This window comes from Salmo trutta, unplaced genomic scaffold (assembly GCF_901001165.1).
Source record: "Salmo trutta unplaced genomic scaffold, fSalTru1.1, whole genome shotgun sequence".
In the NCBI taxonomy this organism is placed as follows: Eukaryota; Metazoa; Chordata; class Actinopteri; order Salmoniformes; family Salmonidae; genus Salmo; species Salmo trutta.
Window position 1 is genome coordinate 2,106,263 of NW_021823104.1, and position 13,743 is coordinate 2,120,005.

At 43.1% G+C, this 13,743-nt stretch overlaps 1 protein-coding gene across 1 annotated transcript in view; it reads right to left on the reverse strand.

Annotated features, from left to right (window-relative positions):
* myo15aa (myosin XVAa) overlaps nt 1-13,743 on the reverse strand; it is a 197,368-nt gene that overhangs the window by 55,878 nt on the left and 127,747 nt on the right. Inside the window, exons 36-38 of the mRNA XM_029747703.1 lie at nt 5,877-5,928; nt 1,965-2,142; nt 232-325 (exon numbers count right to left, since the gene is read on the reverse strand). Coding sequence (XP_029603563.1) covers nt 232-325; nt 1,965-2,142; nt 5,877-5,928 — 324 coding nt within the window. The remainder of the gene's footprint in view (nt 1-231; nt 326-1,964; nt 2,143-5,876; nt 5,929-13,743) is intronic.

Below are 13,743 nucleotides of genomic sequence, written 5' to 3' on the forward strand. Positions count from 1 at the left end.
AGAGAGAGACAGAGAGACAGAGAGACAGACAGAGAGAGAGAAAGAGAGAGAGAAAAAGAGAGAGAGAGAGAGAGAGAAAGAGAGACAGAGAGACAGAGAGAGAGAGAGAGAGAGAGAGAGACTGTGTGTGCGTGTACCTGTGAGTGTGCACAGTGTGTGTGTGTGAGTGTGCACAGTGTGTGTGTGTGTGTGTGTGTGTGTGTGTGTGTGTGTGTGTGTGTGTGTGTGTACCTGTGGTGGTGGGTTGGCCATCTGGTCTTTCAGGATATACATGGCTTCATCATGAGGGTCCGGCTTCTTCACAAACATCTTCCCCTCCCCCTTCCTACACACACACACACACACACACACACACACACACACACACACACACATTAAAACCTGTTGAGGACAGACGTTCCGATACCAATGGAACAGCGTAGCGCGAAATACAAAACCTCAAAAATCCAATCATTTCAATTTCTCAAACATACGACTATTTTACACCATTTTAAAGATACACTTCTCCTTAATCCAACCACATTGTCCGATTTCCAAAAAGGCTTTACAGCGAAAGCAAAACATTAGATTATGTTAGGATACCACCACAGCAAAAAAAACAACAACACAGCCATTTTCCAAGCAAGGGTAGCCGTCCAAAAGCACAAAACCAGCTAAAATTATGCACTAACCTTTGACGATCTTCATCAGATGACACTCCTAGGACATTATGTTAGACAATACATGCATTTTTTGTTCCATCAAGTTCATATTTATATCCCAAAAAACATTTTACATTGGCGCGTGATGTTCAGAAAATGTATTCACCCCAAAATATCCGGTGAATGTGCACCATAATTTACGGAAATACTCATCATAAACGTTGACAAAATATATAACAATTAATTAAAGAAATATAGATGAACTATTCTTTTATGCAAACGCTTTGTCAGATTTCAAAATAACTTTACGTAAAAAGCACATTGTTCAATATTCTGAGTACTGAGCCCCAAGCTATTCAGTTAGCCGTCCAGCCACGGCATCCACAAAACGCTGAAATATGTTAAAAATATTATCTTACCTTTGTTGATCTTCGGCTGAATGCACTCGGAAGGTCTCCCACTTCCACAAGAAATGTTCATTTGTTCGATAAAGTCCATAATTTATGTAGAAATAAATCCGTTTTGATGGCGGGTCCAGATCACCATTCCAAAATGCATCTATCCACCGTCGACGAAAAGTTATAAAGTTCCCTCAGCGTTTGTAGAAACATGTCAAACCATGTTCACAATCAATCTTTAGGGCATTTTTAACGTAGAATTTCGATAATATTCCAACCGGACAATAGCAGATTCATTACAGAAGAAAAGGAAAAATGGCTAATCCTTCGTGAGCGCGCGAGGTAAGTCAATGACTCCAGCCCGACCACTTACTGTGCCGGGTATTATTCAATCAAATTGCATTGTAGAAGCCTTCAACAAGGTTCTAATGACTGTTGACATCTAGTGGAAGCCTTAGGAAGTGCAATATGACATCACAGACACTGTAGTTTAGACAGAACATCATTTGAAATGACTACAACCATGTGAGGTCAAACTTCCTGGTTGGATTGTTCTCAGGTTTTTGACTGCCATATGAGTTCTGTTATACTCACAGACACCATTTAAACAGTTTTAGATACTTCAGAGTGTTTTCTATCCAAATCTACTAATAATATGCATATTCTCATTTCTGGGCCAGAGTAGTAACCTGTTGAAATCGGGTAAATTTTTTCATCCGGCCGTGAAAATACTGCCCCATATCCACATCAGGTTTTTAACATTTACTGTGGTACCTGTGAGTGTGTGTGTGTTACCTGTGTGTGTGTGTGTGTGTTACCTGTGTGTGTGTGTGTGTGTGTGTGTTACCTGTGTGTGTGTGTGTGTGTGTTACCTGTGTGTGTGTGTGTGTGTGTGTGTTTGTGTGTGTGTGTGTGTGTGTGTTACCTGTGTGTGTGTGCAGGCTGGCTGGGTGCAGGGTTAGGTGGGTGTTGGTACTGTTTGATCATATCCTTGATGTTGTGGGAGGGGCTTTCTGAGTTAGATATGCTGGACTGGACCACTCCTTCTGGAGGGGGGGCCCTGGACCGCACCATGTCATCAGGAGGGGGGGCCCGTGTCGGACCTGGAATGATCCACACCATCATCACTAGAGCTGTGTTCCAATACCCATACTATATACTATATTCTACATATTATATACTATATACTATGTCTATAGGTCTATAAACTAGAGCTGTGTTCTAATACCCACACTAACATACTGTATACTATATACTACATAATATACACTACATACTATATACTATTAGTCTATAGGTCTAGAGACTAGAGCTGTGTTCTAACACCCATACTAACACATTGTATACTACATACTACATACTATATACTACATACTACTATTAGTCTATAGGTCTAGAGACTAGAGCTGTGTTCTAATACCCATACTAACACATTGTATACTACATACTACATACTATATACTACATACTACTATTAGTCTATAAGTCTAGAGACTAGAGCTGTGTTCTAACACCCATACTAACATACTATATACTACATACTATATACTATATACTACATACTATATACTACATACTACACACTATATACTACATACTATTAGTCTATAGGTCTAGAGACTAGAGCTGTGTTCTAATACCCATACTACATACTATATACTACATACTATATACTATTAGTTCATTTTAGTATACTGTAAACCAACGTTATCCTTCCAGCTGTGCGCACTAGCGTTTCGCCTGTCTACCGGACGTTGATGCTGTTGCTATGCAACTTCTTGCCAGCTTATTAGCATAACAAATGACTAGCTAGACATCTTACGACTTCATTAACAACGTCCATTGAGAACGCACAACGACTATACCACTTAGCATAGCTAGCTAACATACCGGTCCATACTGCTGTAATGATATGCTATGTGGTTAGTAAGGACAGCGTAGCTAGCTAGCATACCGGTCCATACTGCTGTAATGATATGCTGTGTGGTTAGTAAGGACAGCGTAGCTAGCTAGCATACCGGTCCATACTGCTGTAATGATATGCTATGTGGTTAGTAAGGACAGCGTAGCTAGCTAGCATACCGGTCCATACTGCTGTAATGATATGCTGTGTGGTTAGTAAGGACAGCGTAGCTAGCTAGCATACCGGTCCATACTGCTGTAATGATATGCTATGTGGTTCATAAGGATAGCGTAGCTAGCTAACATACCGGTCCATACTGCTGTAATGATATGCTATGTGGTTCATAAGGATAGCATAGCTAGCTAACATACCGGTCCATACTGCTGTAATGATATGCTGTGTGGTTAGTAAGGACAGCGTAGCTAGCTAGCATACCGGTCCATACTGCTGTAATGATATGCTGTGTGGTTAGTAAGGACAGCGTAGCTAGCTAGCATACCGGTCCATACTGCTGTAATGATATGCTATGTGGTTCATAAGGATAGCGTAGCTAGCTAACATACCGGTCCATACTGCTGTAATGATATGCTATGTGGTTCATAAGGATAGCATAGCTAGCTAGCATACCGGTCCATACTGCTGTAATGATATGCTGTGTGGTTCATAAGGATAGCGTAGCTAGCATACCGGTCCATACTGCTGTAATGATATGCTATGAGGTTCATTAGGATAGCGTAGCTAACATACCGGTACATACTGCTGTAATGATATGCTGTGTGGTTAGTAAGGATAGCGTAGCTAGCTAACATACCGGTCCATACTGCTGTAATGATATGTGGTTAGTAAGGACGGCGTAGCTAACATACCGGTCCATACTGCTGTGATGATATGCTGTGTGGTTAGTAAGGACAGCGTAGCTAGCTAACATACCGGTCCATACTGCTGTAATGATATGCTATGTGGTTCATAAGGACAGCGTAGCTAGCTAACATACCGGTCCATACTGCTGTAATGATATGCTATGTGGTTAGTAAGGATAGCGTAGCTAGCTAACATACCGGTCCATACTGCTGTAATGATATGCTATGTGGTTAGTAAGGACAGCGTAGCTAACATACCGGTCCATACTGCTGTAATGATATGCTATGTGGTTTGTAAGGATAGCGTAGCTAACAAATTGTCAGCCAACATGACGTGTAATTTATGTGAAAAGTCATCACTTTATTACATTGCTTAACATATTCTTAACATTTGTCATAATTAGTTGAAACATTGAATTTGAATCTGGTATCGTCGGAACTTCGGCTGCATATTTTCCTCCATTTTCTTCAAACTTGAAAACGTTACAAAGCCACGCCCATTTTTCGGGAAGATTTGCATTATGGGCCCTAAAAGGCACAGAAATAGTGTCCACTGCTATATTACTTCGTATTTTTGCAAAATGTAGAACGACATCCGGGAACTTCTCGGCATAATAACTATATCCACACTATGACCAATAAGCTACAGACTCAATATACGTCACAAATAGTACGGTTAGTATGAGTCCTAGTTACACAGCTCAGGACTTGTAACGGACTGGATTGAAAACAGCACTAGATGTGGGTGGTTGACCTACTGTGTTTCCTGGAGGAGGGGTGGTGCTGGGCTGTGGGTGGTTGACCTACTGTGTTTCCTGGAGGAGGGGTGGTGCTGGGCTGTGGGTGGTTGACCTACTGTGTTTCCTGGAGGAGGGGTGGTGCTGGGCTGTGGGTGGTTGACCTACTGTGTTTCCTGGAGGAGGGGGTGGTGCTGGGCCGTGGGTAGTCGACCTACTGTGTTTCCTGGAGGAGGGGTGGTGCTGGGCTGTGGGTGGTGCTGGGCTGTGGGTGGTTGACCTACTGTGTTTCCTGGAGGAGGGGGTGGTTCTGGACTGTGGGTGGTTGACCTACTGTGTTTCCTGGAGGAGGGGGTGGTGCTGGACTGTGGGTGGTTGACCTACTGTGTTTCCTGGAGGAGGGGTGGTGCTGGGCTGTGGGTGGTTGACCTACTGTGTTTCCTGGAGGAGGGGGTGGTGCTGGGCTATGGGTGGTTGACCTACTGTGTTTCCTGGAGGAGGGGGTGGTGCTGGGCCATGGGTAGTCGACCTACTGTGTTTCCTGGAGGAGGGGGTGGTGCTGGGCTGTGGGTGGTCGACCTACTGTGTTTCCAGGAGGAGGGGTGGTGCTGGGCTGTGGGTGGTTGACCTACTGTGTTTCCTGGAGGAGGGGGTGGTGCTGGGCTGTGGGTGGTTAGCCTACTGTGTTTCCTGGAGGAGGGGTGGTGCTGGGCTGTGGGTAGTCGACCTACTGTGTTTCCTGGAGGAGGGGGTGGTGCTGGGCTGTGGGTGGTTGACCTACTGTGTTTCCTGGAGGAGGGGTGGTGCTGGGCTGTGGGTGGTTGACCTACTTTGTTTCCTGGAGGAGGGGTGGTGCTGGGCTGTGGGTGGTTGACCGACTGTGTTTCCTGGAGGAGGGGTGGTGCTGGGCTGTGGGTGGTGCTGGGCTGTGGGTGGTTGACCTACTGTGTTTCCTGGAGGAGGGGTGGTGCTGGGCTGTGGGTGGTTGACCTACTGTGTTTCCTGGAGGAGGGGGTGGTGCTGGCTGTGGGTGGTTGACCTACTGTGTTTCCTGGAGGAGGGGTGGTGCTGGGCTGTGGGTGGTTGACCTACTGTGTTTCCTGGAGGAGGGGTGGTGCTGGGCTGTGGGTGGTTGACCTACTGTGTTTCCAGGAGGAGGGGTGGTGCTGGGCTGTGGGTGGTTGACCTACTGTGTTTCCTGGAGGAGGGGTGGTGCTGGGCTGTGGGTGGTTGACCTACTGTGTTTCCTGGAGGAGGGGTGGTGCTGGGCTGTGGGTGGTTGACCTACTGTGTTTCCTGGAGGAGGGGTGGTGCTGGGCTGTGGGTGGTTGACCTACTGTGTTTCCTGGAGGAGGGGTGGTGCTGGTAGGGGCTCTCTGGAGCTTCAGTCTGGAAGGAGATAAAAGAGAGTGACAGGGTTGATGTTTTCATTTGTTTTGATTCACCTTTATTTAACCAGGTGGCTAGTTGAGAACAAGTCCTTTATTTAACCAGGTAGGCTAGTTGAGAACAAGTCCTTTATTTAACCAGGTAGGCTAGTTGAGAACAAGTCCTTTATTTAACCAGGTGGCTAGTTGAGAACAAGTCCTTTATTTAACCAAGTAGGCTAGTTGAGAACAAGTCCTTTATTTAACCAGGTAGGCTAGTTGAGAACAAGTCCTTTATTTAACCAGGTGGGCTAGTTGAGAACAAGTCCTTTATTTAACCAGGTAGGCTAGTTGAGAACAAGTCCTTTATTTAACCAGGTGGCTAGTTGAGAACAAGTCCTTTATTTAACCAGGTGGCTAGAAGAGAACAAGTCCTTTATTTAACCAGGTGGCTAGTTGAGAACAAGTACTTTATTTAACCAGGTGGCTAGTAGAGAACAAGTGCTTTATTTAACCAGGTGGCTAGTTGAGAACAAGTCCTTTATTTAACCAGGTGGGCTAGTTGAGAACAAGTCCTTTATTTAACCAGGTAGGCTAGTTGAGAACAAGTCCTTTATTTAACCAGGTGGCTAGTTGAGAACAAGTCCTTTATTTAACCAGGTGGCTAGTAGAGAACAAGTCCTTTATTTAACCAGGTGGCTAGTTGAGAACAAGTCCTTTATTTAACCAGGTGGCTAGTTGAGAACAAGTCCTTTATTTAACCAGGTGGCTAGTTGAGAACAAGTCCTTTATTTAACCAGGTGGCTAGTAGAGAACAAGTCCTTTATTTAACCAGGTAGGCTAGTTGAGAACAAGTCCTTTATTTAACCAGGTGGCTAGTTGAGAACAAGTCCTTTATTTAACCAGGTGGCTAGTTGAGAACAAGTCCTTTATTTAACCAGGTGGCTAGTTGAGAACAAGTCCTTTATTTAACCAGGTGGCTAGTAGAGAACAAGTCCTTTATTTAACCAGGTGGCTAGTTGAGAACAAGTCCTTTATTTAACCAGGTGGCTAGTTGAGAACAAGTCCTTTATTTAACCAGGTGGCTAGTTGAGAACAAGTCCTTTATCTAACCAGGTGGCTAGTTGAGAACAAGTCCTTTATTTAACCAGGTAGGCTAGTAGAGAACAAGTCCTTTATTTAACCAGGTGGCTAGTTGAGAACAAGTCCTTTATTTAACCAGGTGGCTAGTTGAGAACAAGTCCTTTATTTAACCAGGTGGCTAGTTGAGAACAAGTCCTTTATTTAACCAGGTGGCTAGTTGAGAACAAGTCCTTTATTTAACCAGGTGGCTAGTTGAGAACAAGTCCTTTATTTAACCAGGTGGCTAGTTGAGAACAAGTCCTTTATTTAACCAGGTGGCTAGTTGAGAACAAGTCCTTTATTTAACCAGGTGGCTAGTTGAGAACAAGTCCTTTATTTAACCAGGTGGCTAGTTGAGAACAAGTCCTTTATTTAACCAGGTGGCCAGTTGAGAACAAGTCCTTTATTTAACCAGGTAGGCTAGTTGAGAACAAGTCCTTTATTTAACCAGGTGGCTAGTTGAGAACAAGTCCTTTATTTAACCAGGTGGCTAGTTGAGAACAAGTCCTTTATTTAACCAGGTAGGCTAGTTGAGAACAAGTCCTTTATTTAACCAGGTAGGCTAGTTGAGAACAAGTCCTTTATTTAACCAGGTGGCTAGTAGAGAACAAGTCCTTTATTTATCCAGGTAGGCTAGTTGAGAACAAGTCCTTTATTTAACCAGGTAGGCTAGTTGAGAACAAGTCCTTTATTTAACCAGGTGGCCAGTTGAGAACAAGTCCTTTATTTAACCAGGTGGCTAGTAGAGAACAAGTCCTTTATTTAACCAGGTGGCTAGTTGAGAACAAGTCCTTTATTTAACCAGGTAGGCTAGTTGAGAACAAGTCCTTTATTTAACCAGGTGGGCTAGTTGAGAACAAGTCCTTTATTTAACCAGGTGGCTAGTTGAGAACAAGTCCTTTATTTAACCAGGTGGCCAGTTGAGAACAAGTCCTTTATTTAACCAGGTTGGCTAGTTGAGAACAAGTCCTTTATTTAACCAGGTGGCTAGTAGAGAACAAGTCCTTTATTTAACCAGGTGGCTAGTTGAGAACAAGTCCTTTATTTAACCAGGTAGGCTAGTTGAGAACAAGTCCTTTATTTAACCAGGTAGGCTAGTTGAGAACAAGTCCTTTATTTAACCAGGTGGCTAGTTGAGAACAAGTCCTTTATTTAACCAGGTAGGCTAGTGGAGAACAAGTCCTTTATTTAACCAGGTAGGCTATTGGAGAACAAGTCCTTTATTTAACCAGGTAGGCTAGTGGAGAACAAGTCCTTTATTTAACCAGGTAGGCTAGTTGAGAACAAGTCCTTTATTTAACCAGGTGGCTAGTAGAGAACAAGTCCTTTATTTAACCAGGTGGCTAGTAGAGAACAAGTCCTTTATTTAACCAGGTGGCTAGTTGAGAACAAGTCCTTTATTAACCAGGTAGGCTAGTAGAGAACAAGTCCTTTATTTAACCAGGTAGGCTAGTTGAGAACAAGTCCTTTATTTAACCAGGTAGGCTAGTTGAGAACAAGTCCTTTATTTAACCAGGTAGGCTAGTAGAGAACAAGTCCTTTATTTAACCAGGTGGCTAGTAGAGAACAAGTCCTTTATTTAACCAGGTGGCTAGTTGAGAACAAGTCCTTTATTTAACCAGGTGGCTAGTTGAGAACAAGTCCTTTATTTAACCAGGTGGCTAGTTGAGAACAAGTCCTTTATTTAACCAGGTGGCTAGTTGAGAACAAGTCCTTTATTTAACCAGGTGGCTAGTTGAGAACAAGTCCTTTATTTAACCAGGTAGGCTAGTTGAGAACAAGTCCTTTATTTAACCAGGTGGCTAGTAGAGAACAAGTCCTTTATTTAACCAGGTAGGCTAGTTGAGAACAAGTCCTTTATTTAACCAGGTGGCCAGTTGAGAACAAGTCCTTTATTTAACCAGGTAGGCTAGTTGAGAACAAGTCCTTTATTTAACCAGGTCGGCTAGTTGAGAACAACTCCTTTATTTAACCAGGTGGCTAGTTGAGAACAAGTCCTTTATTTAACCAGGTGGCTAGTTGAGAACAAGTCCTTTATTTAACCAGGTAGGCTAGTAGAGAACAAGTCCTTTATTTAACCAGGTAGGCTAGTTGAGAACAAGTCCTTTATTTAACCAGGTAGGCTAGTTGAGAACGAGTCCTTTATTTAACCAGGTGGCTAGTAGAGAACAAGTCCTTTATTTAACCAGGTGGCTAGTAGAGAACAAGTCCTTTATTTAACCAGGTGGCTAGTTGAGAACAAGTCCTTTATTTAACCAGGTGGCTAGTTGAGAACAAGTCCTTTATTTAACCAGGTGGCTAGTTGAGAACAAGTCCTTTATTTAACCAGGTGGCTAGTTGAGAACAAGTCCTTTATTTAACCAGGTGGCTAGTTGAGAACAAGTCCTTTATTTAACCAGGTAGGCTAGTTGAGAACAAGTCCTTTATTTAACCAGGTGGCTAGTAGAGAACAAGTCCTTTATTTAACCAGGTAGGCTAGTTGAGAACAAGTCCTTTATTTAACCAGGTGGCCAGTTGAGAACAAGTCCTTTATTTAACCAGGTAGGCTAGTTGAGAACAAGTCCTTTATTTAACCAGGTCGGCTAGTTGAGAACAAGTCCTTTATTTAACCAGGTGGCTAGTTGAGAACAAGTCCTTTATTTAACCAGGTAGGCTAGTAGAGAACGAGTCCTTTATTTAACCAGGTAGGCTAGTTGAGAACAAGTCCTTTATTTAACCAGGTAGGCTAGTAGAGAACAAGTCCTTTATTTAACCAGGTGGCTAGTAGAGAACAAGTCCTTTATTTAACCAGGTGGCTAGTTGAGAACAAGTCCTTTATTTAACCAGGTGGCTAGTTGAGAACAAGTCCTTTATTTAACCAGGTGGCTAGTTGAGAACAAGTCCTTTATTTAACCAGGTGGCTAGTTGAGAACAAGTCCTTTATTTAACCAGGTGGCTAGTTGAGAACAAGTCCTTTATTTAACCAGGTAGGCTAGTTGAGAACAAGTCCTTTATTTAACCAGGTGGCTAGTAGAGAACAAGTCCTTTATTTAACCAGGTAGGCTAGTTGAGAACAAGTCCTTTATTTAACCAGGTGGCCAGTTGAGAACAAGTCCTTTATTTAACCAGGTAGGCTAGTTGAGAACAAGTCCTTTATTTAACCAGGTCGGCTAGTTGAGAACAAGTCCTTTATTTAACCAGGTCGGCTAGTTGAGAACAACTCCTTTATTTAACCAGGTGGCTAGTTGAGAACAAGTCCTTTATTTAACCAGGTGGCTAGTTGAGAACAAGTCCTTTATTTAACCAGGTCGGCTAGTTGAGAACAAGTCCTTTATTTAACCAGGTGGCTAGTTGAGAACAAGTCCTTTATTTAACCAGGTAGGCTAGTAGAGAACGAGTCCTTTATTTAACCAGGTAGGCTAGTTGAGAACAAGTCCTTTATTTAACCAGGTAGGCTAGTTGATAACAAGTCCTTTATTTAACCAGGTAGGCTAGTTGAGAACAAGTCCTTTATTTAACCAGGTAGGCTAGTTGAGAACAAGTCCTTTATTTAACCAGGTGGCTAGTTGATAACAAGTCCTTTATTTAACCAGGTAGGCTAGTTGATAACAAGTCCTTTATTTAACCAGGTGGCTAGTTGAGAACAAGTCCTTTATTTAACCAGGTAGGCTAGTTGAGAACAAGTCCTTTATTTAACCAGGTAGGCTAGTTGATAACAAGTCCTTTATTTAACCAGGTAGGCTAGTTGAGAACAAGTCCTTTATTTAACCAGGTGGCTAGTTGAGAACAAGTCCTTTATTTAACCAGGTGGCTAGTTGAGAACAAGTCCTTTATTTAACCAGGTGGGCTAGTTGAGAACAAGTCCTTTATTTAACCAGGTGGCTAGTTGAGAACAAGTCCTTTATTTAACCAGGTAGGCTAGTAGAGAACAAGTCCTTTATTTAACCAGGTGGGCTAGTTGAGAACAAGTCCTTTATTTAACCAGGTGGGCTAGTTGAGAACAAGTCCTTTATTTAACCAGGTAGGCTAGTAGAGAACAAGTCCTTTATTTAACCAGGTAGGCCAGTTGAGAACAAGTCCTTTATTTAACCAGGTGGGCTAGTTGAGAACAAGTCCTTTATTTAACCAGGTGGCTAGTTGAGAACAAGTCCTTTATTTAACCAGGTAGGCTAGTTGAGAACAAGTCCTTTATTTAACCAGGTGGCTAGTAGAGAACAAGTCCTTTATTTAACCAGGTAGGCTAGTTGAGAACAAGTCCTTTATTTAACCAGGTGGCTAGTAGAGAACAAGTCCTTTATTTAACCAGGTGGCTAGTAGAGAACAAGTCCTTTATTTAACCAGGTGGGCTAGTAGAGAACAAGTCCTTTATTTAACCAGGTGGCTAGTAGAGAACAAGTCCTTTATTTAACCAGGTAGGCTAGTTGAGAACAAGTTCTTTATTTAACCAGGTAGGCTAGTTGAGAACAAGTCCTTTATTTAACCAGGTAGGCTAGTTGAGAACAAGTCCTTTATTTAACCAGGTAGGCTAGTTGAGAACAAGTCCTTTATTTAACCAGGTAGGCTAGTTGAGAACAAGTCCTTTATTTAACCAGGTAGGCTAGTTGAGAACAAGTCCTTTATTTAACCAGGTAGGCTAGTTGAGAACAAGTCCTTTATTTAACCAGGTAGGCTAGTTGAGAACAAGTCCTTTATTTAACCAGGTAGGCTAGTTGAGAACAAGTTCTCATTTACAACTGAGACCTTTCCAAGAAAAAATCTATATACAGTGTGTGCAAATGAAGTAAGATAAGGAGGTAAGGCAATAAATAGGCCATAGTAGGCCACAATAGGCCACAATAAATAGGCCAAATTACAATTTAGCAGATTAACACTGGAGTGATAGATGAGCAGATGATGATGTGTGAGTAGTGATACTGGTGTGCAAAAGAGCAGCAAAGTAAATAAAAACAATATGGGGATGAGGTAGGTAGATTGGATGGGCTATTTACAGATAGGCTGTTTACAGCTGCAGCGATCGGTTAGCTGCTCAGATAGCTGATGCTTAAAGTTAGTGAGGGAAATATAAGTCTCCAACTTCAGTGATTTTTGCAATTCGTTCCAGTCATTGGCAGCAGAGAACTGGAAGGAAAGGCGGCCAAAGGAGGTGTTGGCTTTGGGGATGACCGGTGAGATGTACCTGCTGGAGCGTGTGCTACGGGTGGGCGTTGCTATGGTGACCAGTGAGATGTACCTGCTGGAGCGCGTGATACAGGTGGGTGTTGCTATGGTGACCAGCGAGCTGAGATAAGGCGGAGCTTTACCTAGTGGTGAGCTGTGTGTATCTTAGACAGCATTGGCTATAAGTGTAAGTAAGCAGCACTGATATTTGGCATCTCGGTCACGTACAGGTGCTTTCGGAAAGTATTCAGACTCCTTGACTTTTTTCCACATTTTGTTACGTTACAGCCGTATTCTAAAATGGATTCAATAAAACAATGTCCTCAGCAATCTACACACTATACCCCATGATGACATCACAATACCCCATGATGACATCACAATACCCCATGATGACATCACAATACCCCATGATGACATCACAATACCCCATGATGACATCACAATACCCCATGCGTGACAAAGTGAAAACAGGTTTTTAGACATTTTTGCAAATGTATTAAAAAATAAAAAACAGAAATACCTTATTTACATAAGTATTCAGACCCTTTGTTATGAGAATCGAAAAATTGAGCTCAGGTGCATCCTGTTTCCATTGATCATCCTTGAGATGTTTCTACAAATTTATTGGAGCCCACCTGTGGTAAATTTCATGTATTGGACATGATTTGGAAAGGCACACACCTGTCTATATAAGGTCCCACAGTTGACAGTGCATGTCAGAGCAAAAACCAAGCCATGAGGTCGAAGGAATTGTCCGTAGAGCTCCGAGACAGGATTGTGTCGAGGCACAGATCTGGGGAAGGGTACCAAAACATTTCTGCCTTATTGATGGTCCCCAAGAACACAGTGGCCTCCACCATTCTTAAATGGAAGAAGTTTGGAACCACCAAGACTCTTCCTAGAGCTGGCCGCCCGGCCAAACTGAGCAATCGGGGGAGAAGAACCTTGGTCAACAAGATTCTCTGGTCTGATGAAACCAAGATTGAACTATTTGGCCTGAATGCCAAGCATCACATCTGGAGGAAACCTGGCACCGTCCCTATGGTGAAGCATGGTGGTGGCAGCATCATGCTGTGGGGATGTTTTTCAGCGGCAGGGACTGTGAGACTAGTCAGGATCGAGGCAAAGATGAAGGGAGGAAAGTACAGAGAGATCCTTGATGAAAACCTGCTCCAGAGCTCTCAGGACCTCAGACTGGGGCGAAGGTTCACCTTCCAACAGGACAACGACCCTAAGCACACAGCCAAGACAACAGAGGAGTGGCTTCGGGACAAGTCTCTGAATGTCCTTGAGTGGCCCAGCCAGAGCCCGGACTTGAACCCGATCGAACATCTCTGGAGAGACATGAAAATAGCTGTGCAGCAACGCTCCCCATCCAACCTGACAGAGCTTGAGAGGATCTGCAGAGAAGAATGGGAGAAACTCCCCAAATACAGGTGTGCCAAGCTTGTAGCATCCGACCCAAGAAGACTCGAGGCTGTAATCGCTGCCAAAGGTCAACAAAGTAAGAAAGAGAAAAGGGTCTGAATACTTATTTAAATGTGACATTTCAGTTAATTTTTTATTGTGTGTGTGT